Source organism: Oenanthe melanoleuca, chromosome 12, assembly GCF_029582105.1.
Source record: "Oenanthe melanoleuca isolate GR-GAL-2019-014 chromosome 12, OMel1.0, whole genome shotgun sequence".
NCBI lineage: Eukaryota > Metazoa > Chordata > Aves > Passeriformes > Muscicapidae > Oenanthe > Oenanthe melanoleuca.
In genome coordinates, this window is record NC_079346.1 from 11,824,868 (window position 1) to 11,843,018 (window position 18,151).

The 18,151-nt window shown below is 36.5% G+C and overlaps 1 protein-coding gene across 1 annotated transcript in view; it reads left to right on the forward strand.

Annotated features, from left to right (window-relative positions):
* The window catches only part of IL17RD (interleukin 17 receptor D), a 40,745-nt gene that overhangs the window by 5,112 nt on the left and 17,482 nt on the right, over window positions 1-18,151 (forward strand). The window contains exon 2 of the mRNA XM_056501852.1: window positions 16,131-16,188. Within this exon, the coding sequence (XP_056357827.1) occupies window positions 16,131-16,188 (58 nt within the window). The remainder of the gene's footprint in view (window positions 1-16,130; window positions 16,189-18,151) is intronic.

The window sequence follows — 18,151 nt, forward strand, 5'->3', positions numbered from 1 at the left end:
TAAACAAGAGGAGTGTGAAGTATTGCTACAGAACTGTTAAGCTTGAATGCTGTTTTTAGTTTTTAAAAGTAAAAGTTTTTTCAAGTATATTGCTTTGATTTTATATTTACTGCTACCAGTATAATGAGGGGTATTTGAAATACATTTTTTCTAAATGTTTAGGTTAGTTCTGATGTTCCTATAGCCTTTTTTACATTGTTGTTTTTATATTTAAAAATTAATATCATGCATTAATATATCACACTTAGGAAAAACCACATAAAAGTAGTATGACTTACTTGAATGCTTATTTTTTATATCCTTATCTCTATATGAATTATAAAAAAGGATTGAATGTAAGTGTAAGTTACAGCAAAATAATGTTAGGTCAGTACATCTGAAGTACTTAATTTTAGGTTATGGTGATGTGAGACTTTATTTAAGGGTCAAAATTTAAGTGCAGACTTGAAAAACTATTTTATTCTTTTATGCATATAGTATTTTATAATTGTTTCACTGTCCTGTTTGTCCTCCCAACTCTCCTCAAAAGCAGTGGCACATCCTGACACCCAATATTTCTATGTGATATTATCATGAAAACTTTGACCATATATATAAAAGTAAAGTAGTGAACACAGGCATATGCCAGTAATGAATAGGCTCATTGCAATATTCATACAACAGAAACACAGGTATTATCACTCTGGTTAGCCAGCCAAACCAGGATATAAATGTGTATTTTTACATGCTTCAACTTGTTTCTCTTAGTAAATTGTACTTTCAATGTCATGTCTAAGACACCGTTTATGGAATTTAAAGACACATTGTTCTCCTGTCACCTCTCATCTCTGCATGGAAGAGTCCAAGAGTGTGAGGAAAATAAAGTGTGCAGGTTGGGATTTGTTCTCCCAAAGTTTGATTTGATTATTAAGAATACTTAAAGCTTGGATTAGAGTTCTATCAGGCATCAGCACATGTTCCAGGAGATACTGTATTCTCTGAAATTCTTTCACTTGAAGGATGTTACAATATTTTGTCACTATTGGCTTTGAAGAAGTGTTCCAGACATTCTGTTTTTATTATTCCTCCTTGGGCTGTTATTCAGCAAGACAGTAAATCTGTTTTTTGAGGCACATCAGCCATACTCCAATAAGCCCAAATAAATGGGAGAGAGCTTTGTTCTAGGAGGTTCCATGTACCTCAGGTATCACCTGAAAGCATAAACTCTGAGATGTGTGTTCTGGTTGATTGTGGAGAACCAGAGCTGTGTGTCCGTGACTAATCTGAATCAAATTTGTACCTCTTGGTGCTCAGCACACAGCAGTGCCTGTTCAGTGCTGCCCTGTGTGCACCTGGTGCACCTTTTGAGTCTCTCCCACTCCTTCTCCTTCTCCTCCTCCTCCTCCTCCTCCTCCTCGTCGTTCCCCTTCCCCTTCCCACTGCAGCAGTGCCGAGGGCAGTGCAGGCTCTTGCAGAGCAGTGCTGCTGGAATCTTCTTCTCCAGCCTTTGTATTCAGAGGATCTCACACTGGAGGCAGAGCTGGGTCTGTGCTGAGCCCTGGGTTCACAGGACAATGGGGGGCTCCTGAGGAGTGTGTGGAGTTCAAAGGGCTCCAGCTAAATGTGTGTACCGGGCCATGATGGCTGTGAAAGGTGGGTTTTACAGCAGGACAGCATCAATCAGACCTTGAGGCTGCTGTCTGGAGAACATGATCTGCAGATCTGCTTGGAGCTGCATATTCTGGGCTTTAGGTTTCCAAATGATTGGTCTGTAATGATCTATTCATATGGTCCTTTATCTCACAAAATTGTGTGTAATAACCATTTCTATACTCCCTGTTATATGGCCCTGCTGGATTTTCCTCATGGTTGGTGGGCAGACTTGGATTTTAATTTCTGACCTTGCCTATGTTCTTCACTCTTATATCAGTGGGAGTGACTAGGTATTTCTGATCTTACTTCTGACTACATTCAAATCCAACCAAGCAATCAATGACTTCCCTGACTTTTTTTGTATACGGCTGTGGGAAAATTCCTGGTTGGCTGGCTATGAATTAATGAAAATCCTTAGAGTGCTTCACTAATGATAGCTCCTGTGGCTTTAAAAATGCTATTCCCTTTTTTTAATTTGAGAGGGGTCACAGAGGTTTACAGAAACTAAGAAAAGAAAACATCTGGTTGTGCTCTGTAGATGACTGCTTTTGTGTGAAGAAAAGTTATGGCATCGCCTCAGCATCAAACACATTCAAGGTGATCCTTTCTGAGAACCCTTTGCAAGAGCCCTCTTTGCTCAAACTGTGTTTTCTAATTAACTTTGCTTTGTATTTTCAAATGGAGGATTCGAGTTCTCCATGGGAATCCCAAACTCATTGTTGCTTAAAGTTCACCCTACCTTTATAAAATTTATTTTCCTGAGTTTTGTAATTATAGAATAACAATATTTCCATATATTTTCTAATATTTTCTTTTAAAAGCTATGGAACTCCAAGAAGAGCAGACTACTGGGTTGGATTCTGAAATTCATGAAAGGAAATTTGTTCTGTGTTTGCTTATCTATACTGAGGTTTCAGTTATCTGTATGTAAAATACTGAAGAGTAATCTGGTTTGTGAAAATCCCATCTTTAAAACCTTAATTTTGCAGGCTAAAAGAGAATGTTTTTTTTTCCCCCAAATAATGCAGATTAAAATTATATGTGAAGTTAGCTCAAAGAAAAGCATAATATGAGAATGTTTAGGTCCAAACAGTTACTCTTTTAAAGTGTTAAAATTATAAGTTATCAGCTGCTCAGGAAAAAATCTGTAATTCCAGGTGTGACTGGCCTGGAATCAGAAAGCATTAAAAAATACAACTTTAGAAACTTGGAATGGTCACACGTTCTTTATATATTGCACAGTGATTTAAGCAAACTCCAAGCAGGCCTCTGTCATCTGCTTATAGAAACAACACCCCAATCCGTTTTCCTTTCAAGCATGGAAAACTAAGGGATTTCTTTCTGGTTTTATTGGGCTGTTTTGTTTAAAGATCTAAAACCCTACCTATTAAAATCAGTGGCAGCACTTTGGCTTCCGTTTTGATGGGGTTTTCCTTCATTCTTCAGATGGCTTGATGACTTCATGAGAGCTGGGCAGTGCAAGCCTGTCCTGGTCCTGGGTGCTGCTTTGTGTCTGTGGGGATGTTACTGCCTGGTGATGGAGGTCACAATTCCCAGTTCACATCACTTCCCTGGTGCATCCCATGTGGGGAGGGTTTGGGTTTGGGTGGTGTCCTCAGCAGGGCAGTGCTGCACAGAGCCACCCTAATGGGGAGCCAGGAGCTGAGCAGCAGGAGTAGGACTGGGCACAGCTGGCCCATAGCTGGGCAGTGGCTGGCAGAGCAGTGTCTGCTTCTTAGGCTTTGTTGATTATTGCTGTCTTCAGTCTCACTGAATATTGTGTTGGTGTATACTGGAATAACCCATGTATTGTGTTCCTGTGGAGTGGGGAGTGTGCTGTGAAGTATCTTTGTTTATCCCAGAGGAATAACTTCCTGGATTCCAACCATAATGATTCTGGGATTTTTCTCCTCCTCAAATGTACCAGAGTAAGTTTGGTTACAGCTGCCCAGCTACTGATCAGTTCCATTCTTTTCCTCTGTCTGAGCTGTTAAGGTGCCAGTCTGTGTCTTGTCTCACAGCCCTGCCTGCTCTGCTTTCTACTCCTCCAGTTTCTGTGGAAATCAGTTTTGTGTACCTGTCTGGGCTTGTCCCAGTTGTAGGCAGTAGTAACAAAATGGATGGAAGTTGAAACTGGCAAATTGTGCAATTTTTGCTGAACATAGAGGGTGCTCTGTCTGGATGAACTTTAAATACGGTGTGGGAAGAGGCATTGCTGGATCACACACTTTTTTGGCCAAGTTTTCAAGCTTGGCCTTGAAGTTTGAGAGATACAGGGTGTAAATGGGTGGTTTAAACTTCACTCTCTTAAATCTGAGCAGTCCCTTAAAAGCTTGGAGTGGGATTCTGAAAAAGAATTGATTGCCTTAACTCCTATTAACTTTTAAATGGGAGTTGTTTACTTTTGTGGCTCAGGGGTGTAGATATGTTTTATATTGACTCAGCAGTGAAGCTGGTTAGTGAAATTCTCACTCCCATCTGTTTCCTTCCACTTTGGTGTTTGCCCTCCCCTCCTCATGTGCTTTAATGCACCTATTTGTGAGCTGCAATGTAAGTCACATTTTTAAAGCAGATTGAATTGAAAGTATCCCTAATTTTTTTTGTTTGGTTTGGTTTTCCGCTTTTCACAACTGCAGTAATTTCAATGACATGGATAAAATGAGGTGTCCAGGCATTTATGTTAAGTATGTATTCAGAAACAGTGAACAGCAAGGAGGCAGAGGAGCTGGACAGGGGAATCAGGAAATCCCCAGGCTAATTTTGTGTTTAGGCCCAGTGTTCCATGTTGCTATTCAGATGCTTTTGACATTTCCACCTTTAAGTTGTGTTAATTTTGATACTCTTAAAGGTATCTCACCAAAGAGTTTGAGGTTAGTATAATGAGCATATAAATTATTCAACATTTTTCATTGAGTGTTTTTTAACAGTGAGGTTTTCACGAGCAAGATGATAATGTTTCAGAAATCACTTCAGCATCTGTTGAAGTGCAGCCAACTCCTTAGTGGAATACAGAGCTCACAGTAATGCTATCCAACCCTTCCTGCCAGGAAATGAAGAGTAGTGTATTCATTTGTAACCCAAGGGGGGCACTCCACCATCCAGCCTATAGTTTGTGAATGCAATTTGGACATGTTACCACTAACATTACAGAAAGACCCAGTGGATCTTATTAACTCTATTTCTTGTTTTGCTCTGAAGACAGCATCTCTTACTAATACAGGGTCTATGAGCAAATTTGTGTAGTTAGGGAGTGCAGTTAAGTATTATTCCCTATTATAAGGAGCTTTCATTTTGTTTACTCTGTCAAAATTTTATCTGAGATCTCCTGGCACTGTTCACAAAGCAAGTGTTAACAGTCCCAAAAGGAGAAAAGGCCAGATGTATAGCCTGATCCTTTAGTTATGAAAGAATATCTAGGATTTTGCTTTTTCTGTTGTTTAATACAAAAAGTTTAGCTAAGATGCTTTTCAAAGAGCCAGTAAAATGATTTGTTGCATAGTTACAGCTTTGCTTTAATGTTTAATTCTCTATTTTGAGCAAATTATGTTGGTGGTGTTTAATTAGCTGAATTTACCTTCTTACAGGAGGAATAGATTAATTATCAAAAGAGTTGAAATAAGAAACAAAAAGAAAAAACAAACACCTAACTCAGCTAAACCCTTAACAGGTGAAAAGTTATTTTTCCATGCTTCTTCAGAACATCAAAGGAAACAAAACCTTTATCTTTTATTCATTAGCTAGGAATAATGCAAGTTGGGATAGCTTAGGTTTCTCTTTATAGTTGCATTTGTAAGAGTAATTCACTAATCATGCCATTCACTTTTGGGGTTCTTTTTCATTAAAGACCACTGGCCGTGAAATGTCATGCAGAGGTTTGAAAATGGGACATTCAGCTCACTAAAGAATGAGCTGCAACGACAGAAGTTTCTTTTTATTACCTTTTGGCAGTAAATGTAAGAATCAAAGCTCCAAATAAGTGATAGAATAACATCCAATATCATCTAACAATGCTGGTAGCTGCGGATGATGACTGCTCAGTGTAACCACATTGCATTTGGTTTACATCATTTAGTTATTATTTATTATATTCCATTCAACCACTGAAGTTCCAGCGTACAAACTCCAGTAGTTTATCTACGTGCTTGTCTGTGACTCAGATTTCTAGGTGTGATTCCTCCCTCTTCTCCCACTCTGGTTAGGTTTTACTGCAACAACAAAAAAAATTGTTTCCATGTTTGTATTTTACTGTTATATCCAAGTAGTATTCCTGTTAAAAGCTATCATTTCTACTGGAAGTGAAACTTTATGATCTTTGGATCTACTTCTCAATTTACTACAATAATGTGATTGTATTTTACTTACTCTTCAATGTTTTAGGATTGGCTATATATATGTTCAATGTAATGTTGATAGAAAGAAGTCAAGTGAAAGTTTGTGAGAAACACAGGTTCAATTTTACTTTTTAATCTGTGTATTTAAATGCTATCTTAAAACTTATATTGCATTCTGACTTCTTAAATAAGATGAATGCCAGAAGACAACTTGTTCATTTTTGTTCTGTAAAGAGACTTCATTTCTTAGAAGTGACTACTTCCTGCAAAAAAAAATCAGTTAGAGTGTGTGTATCTTTAAAAATAAAAGGTTAAACAAATAGGGTAAATGCTTTTCCAGGCATTTTTAAATTCAGATGAAATTTTGTCATAATTCGATCAAAGTCACATAACCTGTGGCTCTGTTTTTGTTACACATGCTGATGGTCTGTGGATAACATTACATTTTTTCAGCATGAAACTGAACACTTCAAATCCCTAAAGCAGGCTCAAATTTATGGTTAATAAAAGAATATATTGTACTGGATGTCATCTGTTATATCACTCTGGGAACAGAAACTGGCAGTGAGTGGACAGGAAATATTTCCATTTCAAATCACTTCAGTCTATGGTCTAGGGTGAACGTGTCTGATTTCAGGAATATCACTGTGAATATCCATGTAATAGAAATATTTAAGGAGAGTATAAGCTTTTTAAAATATGTTTTTTTGCTTTATAGTATTTTATGAGCAGATACTGCTTATTAATGTCACGTATTTTCTTTATTTCAGTCTTGATCCCTTAACCTTTTCAGGGCAGAAGGAGCAGTAGAAATGTGTATTCAGGTACCTCTGCATGCCAAGTAAGCAGCAATTTGATGAGTTGCTGTGCAGTGGCCAAACTGCCTCAAAGTCTCAGAGCTTTGTTTGTAATTGGTTGGGTTTTTAAGAGTGTGAATTCCTATGTGTTGGTTGGGTTCTTCCAGCTCAATGCATTTCTTCAGGTTGTCTCCTCTTCAAATGTATTATAAGGTGTGAGATCCATGGACTGTAACTTTATTAATGGAAACTTCAAGCAGTCAAGTTGAAATTTTGGTATGTTTTTCATGTGTTAAGTAGTACTTAAACAGCTCTATGTTTTGAAGTATTTAAAGCATTTCAAATAACTACATTTTAAATGAACATGTTTGCCCAAGGAACATGAAAACCAGCAGAAAAAAAGATTTAATTTTTTTATCTTTATCATTATTGAATGGCATCCTGTTAAGGAAACAAGCCTTAATAGGGTGAAAGTTTATTACTTAATTTGTGCAGTTTGGAAAAGTTTTATTATCTGAGGTGTAGGCTAAAAATGATTAATTAAATCTTTATGTAAAAAGAAAGCACTTCTAACTTTTGAAGACAAGAAAAGTTTAATCCAAGGATTCATTGTGAAACCTGTTAGTTACTGTGAGTATAATTGAAGGACATGAACTGAGAGCTGCCTCTAGTGTGCCGTTGTTACTTGTGCAGCTCATGTGCTTGATGTAGGATTCTAGAAGGATTTTTTTTATTTCTATGTTTTTATAATTTAATGAGATGGGTGAAATGGCAGTTTAGGATACCCCCCTCCTTTCAGGTTCCTCTGACTTGTAAGGACAGTGTGGAATGAGTCTGGATCTTATTGGTGCTGCTTGTGTGGAAACCAGAAGTATTTCTTTAGTGCAGCACAGCAGGGGTATTTTTCCTGAGGCTAAATTGACTTTGTACCTTTCCTGCATCTTGTCAGAGTAGCCATGGCAGAACAGATCCATATGTCAAGCCTGCATTTGTACTTCAGACATTTGATTTTTAGGGTTCTTGTAATTTTTCCCACAGGATGATTTCCTGTTATTATATTAGTCAGTATTGAAATTTATAATTTCAAAAAAATTGTTTTGAATGAAAAATTAGATGTTCTCAAGATATAGATTTTCATTGCCATGGGTTTGTGGTTTTTTTTAGTCAGATAATTCAATTTTAACCAATAATGCAAGAACAAATAGAGTTCCAAGGTTCTAGAAAAAGATTTGGAATTAAAATCTTCCAGGAGCTTAAATAGTAGTTAAGTAAATGGCACCAATGAAGCAATTTAAAGCCCAAGCAGATTGTAGTACAGGTTGTGTGAGTCTTTTAGCAGATAGCACATTTCATGTCAAGTACTGTATTAATTAGTCTGAAAAGAGCAGTTTTGAACTGGCCATGTACCGTACAGATAGGATGTGTAACCTTTGCTTTGGCCAACTTTCAAAAGCACTTAACATGCAATACTTAGGAAAAATGGATCTCTTAAAGTGTTTAACTTGATCAAGTATGTTGTAAAGTGGATTATCCATAGGGTGTGATTTTCAGTAGTGGAAACTGAATGCAATCAGACTGGAGTTTCAGTACCATTTCAAACCTTAAAGCTCTGTTTTAAATATTGTGTCTAAATTCCCTTTCATAGTAGTTAAACAGTGCCTGGGACTTGATAGCACAGAATGCTTAAAGAGTTTGCCAGTATAGATATACGTAAAACACACATATTTCCCTGATTTTTTTTCCAACCGTAAAATCCAGTAATACTTAGTGCTTTTTTAATTAAACTTCTGAAGATAGATGAGCACACAGGAAAATTGGAATGTATTCTGTCTATTCTTCATCATATTTTTCATTGTGAGAAGCCTCAACAATCCAATGGCAGAAACAATTCAGTGTGAAGGAGTGGTTGAATCACAGAGTGAACTTTATTCAAGGTTGGTGGTTCTCAGAAACATTCTCGTGAATGTTTCCTCAGAAAACTCTGTTTTGGATGGCTTTATTTTGTTGTATTCAAATTCTTGGGGTTGATTATTTGGTGGAGCTTTTACTTCTGCCTCTAAGTGGGGGAGCTCCAGTTTGCCTGCAGAGATGGGCCGGTATAGTTGGAATATTTTACTTTTACTTCTTCCAAGTGTCTTTCAGGTAAGCAGGAAGTGTTTGTGCAGCTTTGTGTATATTTCTGACAATTCCAAATGGATTTTTTTGGCTGCAGATATGGTGGCTTTACTCCATAGAGGGCAACCAGGGGTGTAAAAATTCCCAGGCAGCCAAAGCTTTAAATCTGCAGCCACCAGCTGTATCTGCCTGTGTCTCTGAAGTTGAGCCATGTACATCAGTACACAGCAACACTGGACCTTCTCATCCTCTCCGTTCAATGTATTACTTCTTCAGCTGTGGAGTAATTTTCATCTTCTCTGTGTACCTGGACTAGACAGAGGCTTTGAGAAGAAATTATTTCCTAGAAGTGTGTAGTTCAGCAGTAAGAATCACGCTTGGCAGAGATTTTGGGGAGATGGGAGTAACAAAGTGTAGCAGCAGAAGAACCAATGCATGTCTATAACCCAGCTGCAGGAAAGGCAGCACTGAGGCTTGGGTCTGCCTGCAGGGAGCAGCTTCTGCAGCTTGTCCATAACTGAGGGCAGGGAAGAAAGGGAGGAGTACTTGATTTCTTCCTAGGATTTTTAGGGAAAGGTAATTTGTTTTATTTGCACAGTTGATGTACAAGAACATTCACTTCTAACCCAAAAGTATTTTTAGTCATTGTGTTTGACACAATGGCCCCTCCATTTTTCTGGTTTGTTTTTTTCTGCTCATCCACAGTAAAAAAGTCTGGAACAGTCATCGTGCTGGTGTGTTCTGAAACTGCAGCAATCTTCCCCTCACTTCTGATGAGCAGACTGTATAACATGGCTGTGTATGGAATAAATACAGCACTTCTTGTGTCCCTCCCGATGGTGAACTTACCTATTTCTTTACATTGCTACTGAGTAGATGCCTATCACATTTCAATTCCTGGCTTCTCATTGCCCAAGGCCCTTTTAGTTCTGTAGCTCACAACTTTGGGAGGAGATGCTTTTAAGGAAAATTGTTTTTTTGCTTCACCTCCTGTAAAAACAAGTTTCATGTGAAGTGTTACAAACATGGAATGGTAAATGATCCTTTAAACCTAGAACATGGGGGTTTGGCAAGTAAATCATTGGTTATTCCTGGGCTAGAACCATACTTCTTATGAATTCAGTTTTAAATTCTCATGGATGAGTGTGTGTTTCTAAACAATTGTGTGTTTCTAAATCCCTAAGAAAAGGTTTGTATGTCCAAAATAATTGTGTTATTTCAGAGGGAGGGATTAAGATGGAAGAATTCCAAATTCTATCTACTTTAAAAGTTTTATGAGTTCTGTGGCACTTTAATCAGTGCAGTTATTGCTGAATTACCTAGCCACCATATCCCCCTGAGCCAAGCCTTTGGTCTATTTATATGTTTATCCTACAAAACCAATGTACATTAATATTCTTTTCAGTCATGGTCTCTTGTGAGTATGTAATGCTTTCTGTCCTTGTGCCTGTATGTTTCATTCATGTAAGTAAGAACTAAAGAGAACTTTCTAAGAACATTAATTTCATATTTTCTGACGACAAACTCTCAAAGAATTTCAGTGACTTTCAAATAGTACAGGAGAAGTATCTGGGAGGAAACATTGAATACACTGAAACAAAATAGATGTGCTGTGTCAAATTTTTCACATTCCAACATTTATGTGATCTTCTGCTTTAAAGATTTCCTTGCAAGCAGCTGTTCTTACCATTTTCAGAAGTTAACAATTGGATAAACTCACCCTGTACTGCAAATAGAGTATTTGTAATCTGCTTACTCTGAGGTCGTTTGCAATGAATATGTCCAACATTGTAATAAATTTGAGATTAGAATTAGAATTTTCTGTAGGTCAAGCAGTTATGAATAAAGCAGTTAATGTCCATTTGATCACAGTTTCCTGGGGGATTTTTTAAAATGTGTGTATGCACTTTGGCATTATATTGAGAAATGAAGAGTAAAAAACCCACCCTGAATTAGTCATAATTACGAATTGTGTTCTGGCTGAAGCTTGAAACTGAACCTATGAAGTCAGTGCTAGTTACTTTTACAGATTTTCTATTCCTTTGGATGAAACATGAAATCAAACAAAGAGCTTGTGCTAGGAGTCTCCAGACTGAAAGGTAGGAATCTGGCTGCAAAACATTGATCTGACAGTATGATGTGCAGTGTGTTAAGCAGTAAACATCCACTACAGGTTTCATTAATTTCTTCTCCATTATTTCAGATATATGTTATTCTGTTTGTTGTTTAGAGCACAAGTTAGTGTTTCTCAAACTAATTTGTTCTTGGTTTCCTCTAAAAGCAGCTTTATCATTTGTAGCCCCCTTCCTTCCCAGTCATAATCACTGCTCCTGCACCTGTCTTGGCATTGCTTTTTCTCCCCCTTCCCAAACACCTCTTCTTTTCTCGGAATTCTCCTGCCAGGGGTCATGTCCCACAGTTAAGAGAACACTGCTTTGGCTACAGACTTTTGGCTTTTGTCCAAGTATCTTGAGACCAGCACATTTCAGTATTGTTTGTGGGAAATGGGCTGTGTTTGAAAATATTTATTCTGTTAACTTCTGGAGGATTTTGTTTGTTTTTAGAAAGCTTTTAATTTACCAAACATTATATGCACAAGAATGTTGGAAAAAATAAACTGTGTCAGTGCAAACAATAGAAAACTTCTTAGGCAAACTTTCAAATTGCATGAGAGAAATCAGAGCTGATACTGATTCTGTGCCTTGCTTTGCTGCATTAAATTCCTGAGTTTGACTCAGAGATTTAAGATTTTCACGGTAGGTGGTGAACAGTATAGATTAAATTTGCTTCCTTTGTTGTTAAGTTGTGCTCCCAAGAACTGCCTGTTCCTTAAAGGAACCAGTTCCCATAATTTCAGTGAACAGCTGCATGGAACAGTGCTGCATCTGAGGAGTTGTGCTGTAAATATTTCTTGTAGTGCTGGACTGTTACAATGGTTTCTCACTTCTCTGTCACACAGCCTGATGTAAGACAACCTTCCACTCTGCCTTTTTAAAGTAGAAACTAAACCAGGCAGGAACAAGGCATGTTAAAAAGGCATTTTTACTGGTTTAGTAGATTTTCTATTTTCTTCTGTTCAGGTGGGATATGCTGTGGCTCATGCTCTTCAGCCAGTGTGTTTCACATCAAAAATCCCCAAAGACCCCATGAAATGAGTATCCATGAATACCTTTCAGGACCACCTCCTTCCCTGGTTGGATTTAAGCCAGCAGCTGTTCAATTCAATTTTTTTTTTTTAATAGGAGGACATTGAGAAAACCATACCTAGTTGGAATGGCAGAAGGATTATTCAGACAAAATGTAATTATAAGATGTAGGAGGTCAACCATAAATAAAACCATGGATAATGTCATTGAGATTTAATGATCACAGAAAGTCAGGACAATTGAAGGGGATTATGAATTGCTTGTGTTTGGTTTAGGAAAATAAGTATTACATGTTGTTCCAAGTAAATTTTATCTCACAGATTCTTACTTAAAATGGCTTTTTTTTTTTTTCTCCATTAATTCATTTTAATTCACTTAAATTAACGCTTATTTCTTCAGTGTCACTGAGATGGTTTTTTAATTGCTATTCCCATAATTCGTGCATGCAGTGCAGGAACATATATATATGTATATATATATATATATAAAGAGGTAAATCTGAACAAAATTCATGGTTGCAGTTGTCAGCCACACCAAGTTTGTAAGTAGTAACAGTACAAGCCCATCTACCTAGGGCTTAGAATTCATTTTGCAGTCAATGAAGTACACACAATTTATATGGCAAACACCAACATGGATTATGTATTTTGTTATATTCTCTTGAAAGCAGTTCAAAATGAAGACGTCTAAATAATACAGATAATTCATCATTTTATTGATGACTCTCGAAATAGAAAATGTTTTTACTTGGTTGAAAGCATCAATAAAGCTTTAAAACAAGAAGAGCAGATGTCAAATATAAAGCCCTTGTTTTTCTGAGCAATGAGTATGGTAAACATTGATTATTCATCTTGATGCTAGAGTTCAAAAACAATTGTCCCTTCAGTTTGCCTCATGGGAGTGTGAAATTAGGACCATGTGTGCATTGATGAACAACATATGAAAGATGAATCATGATTGCTGTTTTGGTCTGCTGCACAAGGCTGTGCTTGAGGGGTAGTGATTTCCTACCTCCTTTACCAGATTGCTGTAATTAGTGCTAGCATCTCTCTCTGTTTCCCAGTATTTATGTTCAAGTGGCTGCCTGAAATTGGCTTACTTGAATGAGTGTGTTTGCTCAACAGAAGAATGTTAGAGTATATTTCAATATTGTTTGTAATAAGGATTAGTTATGGAACTATTCTGAAATCACCCATCCATTTCTATCACCAATGCTATCTCTGGCAGGAATTGCCAGATACAAAAAATAGATGTTTCTTTCAAGAAAAGAACATAAAAAGAAGAGGGAAAAGTTCAATAAAATCAAACAGATTTTTAATTTCATTCAGTTGTATTTAATTTATGCCTCTGGCAGCAGACATTAGTTAAATTTAACTTCTCTTGGCGAGGCACAATTAGTTCCTGTGGTTACAAATTTCATTTTAGCTTTATTTCTGGATATATTATCCTAACTTTGTTCCTCTCTGGCCTAGTAATGGGTGAAAAAGTTGTCATAAGTGCATTTCATTACTGAGCTTTTAATATAAATGAGGGTTGGGTATTAGAAATTAAAAACAAAGAGGTTGTCATATAGTAGTTTTTGTCTTTTATTAATTTTCGTGCTCTTTCATGTTGAAAGAGGGGTGTTTAAAATGAAATGCTTTGAACATCCAGATGAGCTGGCTTCATTCTTCAGGAGATGATGGGTATTGGTCTTATTTAGATTTGTGCTGACTTAGGATATCTGAGGATCTTAACCTTAATTATTCAGGCTGTTTATACGGATTGAGGAACAGATCCAACATTGGTTGTTGTGATTTGAGGTGTGTGATGTGTGATGGAGATTCTTCCTGGCTTGCTTGCCCAACACAGATACAGGATTTGGATTTTAGCTTAAAACGTTTTCTGTTGAGTTCTGTGCTTTGAGCTTACATAATGTGATATTTAATGTGGCTAATGCCTCCTCTGCTCCCCCACCTTTTTGACAAATAAAATTATTTGTAATTTAATTTGTGTTCATTTCAACTTTGATTATCTGTTCAAAGATCAGTGGTCTAGAGTTCTTCAGAAAAGATGTTTTGGCTGTTTTCTTTCCTGTGTATTTCTTCTCAGTCCACATGTAAAGAAGTATGTAGACCACAGGGATTTTGTAGGCAAAGGTCCAGGACACAAAGGCTTGCTTTCTAGTAAAGTTCAAAATAAATTAAACAAATGGAAATTCAACAAATGTTCATGGTTAATTAATGATAGAATCACAGAATGGTCTGAGTTGGAAGGAACTTTGAAGATCATCTAATTCCAGCCCCCTGCCATGGCAGGGACAATTAGCTAAGAATTTAGAGCCCTGAGGCCATAACATTAGTATTTATAGTTTTGAAGTAAGGTGCTCTAAACACCTCCTAAGGTGCTCTCTCCTAGCTATAAGCCACCTAAATAGCACAATTACTTTAATTCAAAACCAAGGGAATGCTTCCTGGAGGAATATATTTTTAAATTCACAGCAGTAAGTACTTGAGGGATAATACTACAGCTAAGCACGATGACATTATCTGAGTAGCTTACATGTTTTAACTTGTAACTATTATAACAATTACTTAGTTCAATACTTAGGTGTGACCCTAATTCTCTCACTAATTATTGCAGCTTTTTTTGTACCTTTTCTACATTTGGGAGCAAATTTTTGCCACTAGTAAGTCTTATGTGATGCATAAGTTCAGCAGAGTTTGGCTTATGTTTCTTTGTTTCTAAATTATCAATGTTTGTGGTATATTTATGTATGCTTATACTGTTACATATTTTATGTCACCATAATCCCAGTAGAAATGCAATTAAAGGAGAAGTGTTGCCTTTTTATTTTAATGTAGCATATAAAATCCTATCTAATGAATTAAAATACATGTGCTAATTTTCTGTGGAGTTTGGTAAAACTTATGTTTCCCAAAACTTCAGCTCTAGGACAAAAGGCAGATAAGTATCAATTGATTTGATGGTTAATTTCCTTTTATAAAAGTATTTACTTTTTTGTGATTTTTAAAATCAAATAAATCATGTATTTGTTTTGCTGTAAGTTAAATGATATTTATAAAGATTAGAGAAACAGAAAGTGAGTCAGACTAAAACAGCTATTAATAGAAAAGTTATAACTCAAAAGAATGACTCCTTCCTGTTCCAGGAAGCTTTTTTGTAAAACAGCTGGTTCAATGCCAAACTAAATCAAACTTAAACAATTAAAAGCCACCTAAGAAGAAAGTGAGATGGCAAATTTAACTTGTAACAATACTATAAAAGTCTGCATTGCTTTCATCCTTTAGGAAGTGATTTAGTTTTTTTTTAACTTGACAACTCTTACCTTGTTTTCCTTTGTGCATACCTGGGTCTGTGGAGAGACACACAGGGAGTGCTCAGGCATGATTCTGACATCTAACTGCTGCAGTAATGCTGATTTTTGCTGTTTGCATTGTAGCAGTGAACCCAGATACAATTCTATCTAAATGGGTGATATTTTTTTTGAAGCTAATGGTAAATATAATGTATTTTCCCTTTCAGGGAATGATGATGCATCATAAGAACCACCATTCTAGTTTTCACTTGTGAGGGTGATGCTACATTTTGTGTTGCAAAATAATTTCAGTGCTTTCTGAAGGGGAAGGTTTTGCATGTCTGAGGGCCAAAGTTCTTTTCTGTAAGTAGAGAGCAGACAGTAGACTCATCAGCCTGGATTTCTCCCTGGCAGAGCAGTTCTCTGGTTGGTCTTCAGTTGGCAGTATCTGCCTTAAGAACATTTAATAAAAGAAAAGGGTGTCTGAGGTAGTATAATGGGTTTCTGCAATGTCACTCTCTTGGAACTTCTGATACTCTTTTTCACAGATGTGGAGTGGAAAGGAGCTCCTCTCCCTCCTCTCCTCCTCTCCAATTTGATTTGTCATTAAACCTTGATTTAAGGTATGTTTTTTGTACATACAGAACTCACTGAGATGGTTGGGAATATGGAAGTTTGAAATATCACATAATTTTCTACCAAAAAAAACTTCTATGATTCCCATCTACTGGGCAGATCATACTAATTCAATCACAATTTCATGTCTTCATGCAAATACTACATTCAGAGTTTCTCTGTTTTTTCTCTACAGGGGCTGTCATCAGTCACAAAGAACAATGGACTAGTCAATATCACCTTTAAATATGACAGTAAGTTGAAAATCTGCACTATATTCACAGGAATCAAGGACTCCATCACAGTTGTCAGTATATAGCAACATCTCTTAAAATGGCTCTAATGGCATAAGCTCTTCAATAGTGACATAATTTTCAAATCTTGAAATTTGTGTCTGCTGTGTCTGGTATATCTTCTTCTATGTCTCACTGATAATAAAACTATCTAGCAATTTGTAGTAGTTCTTCTTTCAGGTTGGCCTACATAGTTTTCCCAGTATTTGACTGGAACATTATAGAAAATTATTTTATTCTGTGAAAAATACAGTCACTGAAAGGTTCAGTACACACAACGACATAGGAGAGGATTATTATGAGCTTTATGCAGCTTCTCTCTGATGTGTAATTTTGGGTGAAAAATTACATATTTTGTGTAATAAATGTGTAGTTTGTATGCAGGTAATATATTTTTAAAAAATGTCTTTGCAAGGGTTAATATTGAATATTGAATAGCATCTCTTCATTTAGCTGAATCAGTGGGAACTTTTCATTAGCTGCAGTCTTCAAGGCCCAGGCCAATGGATCACTGCTGTTTATGTTTGCAGTACAGATGGTTTCAGAGCTGTAGCAGATGTGTGTTCTGCAACTAAACTGAGAACAAAGTGATCTCTGGCATAGTAACTGTGATAAACAGGTTGCAGCAGTAATACTTCAGACCTCTTCAAACATCTGCTAAATGGCTGTATCTTATTGTTGGGGGTTGTTTTAGATGTTTTATCATCTTTCCTGTCTAGTTGTCAAAGCAGGACTGCTAACTACATAAAAATTTTATCTTTATGTAAGCAGCTAGTGGCCATCATCAATATAAATTCAATGTACAGTCAAGATAAGGTCCTAATTTACATTAAAACAATGTTTGTTTTAATGCCAGTGCAAGTCATAGGTGTTTTTTTCTGCCTACCCGAAGAAATTACCTCAGATGCAGAATGTTGGTAGTTTCATCATTGAGAGCATGCATCAGGAAATCTAACAACAGTAATTTGTTCCATTCTGACCATCCTTTTGTTCCTCTGTTTTTATTTCTGAATTTGCAATCCTTCACTGTGAATTTCTTTTGTTAATTTTTTAAATCTAATTTGATCTTAATACTTAAAATGAGCAAATTTTAATTGTGTTAGATTGTACAAGATGTAAATGGCCTCTACAAAAGAAATATGATTCTTTCTTTTTATCTACATAAAGAAAACTAGGAAATGGTACCAGTCAGAACAGAGATCCCCAAGTTTAATTAACACAATGAGTCTGTTTAAATCTCAGTATGTGTCATGTTTTTTTCCATTAATTCTGGCACTAGAAACTGTGTTTAACCAAGGAGAAGTATTAATTCACAATTCTGCTGGCACTGTGTGCTTTCTGGACAAAGGAGTTATTTGAGTTCTGCAGCACTAGGAAAAGATTTTGGTGATACGAAGACTAAAGAGCTCACATGGTATGGAAATATGTATTTGCCTTTAATAAGCCAGCACAAAAGAGAATTTGGCTTGCTGGCTGTGGTTTAAAGGCTCTTACTTTACCACAGAGCAACTCTAGGAAACTCTTTTATGCTAAATTAGTTGGTTAAATTATTTATTCAGCTGAAAAATAAATGTCAGTATTTTTTAGTACGTCACTTGTGTTCAAGTAAAAGAAGTGATTTCATAAAAAGTGTTATTTTTCCATGCTGTTTTCTTCCTAAAACTGTTGTTCTTTATAACTGTGAATCAGTGACTTGCAGTCAAACTTCAGGCATTTGTGCTGTATTCCATTTTGGCAAATTGTCTTTTGACCATAAAATTCTAGTAACCAGGATCCAAAATCTTGGGCTTGCTATTAATTAGATCCAGACCATGCAAAAACCAGTTACTTCAAACTTTCCATTGAAAGAGATCCTCTCTCCTCCTAAGAGGAAGTTCATGCTGCCGCTGAGATCAGTCATAGCAACTGAATTCTACAAACACTG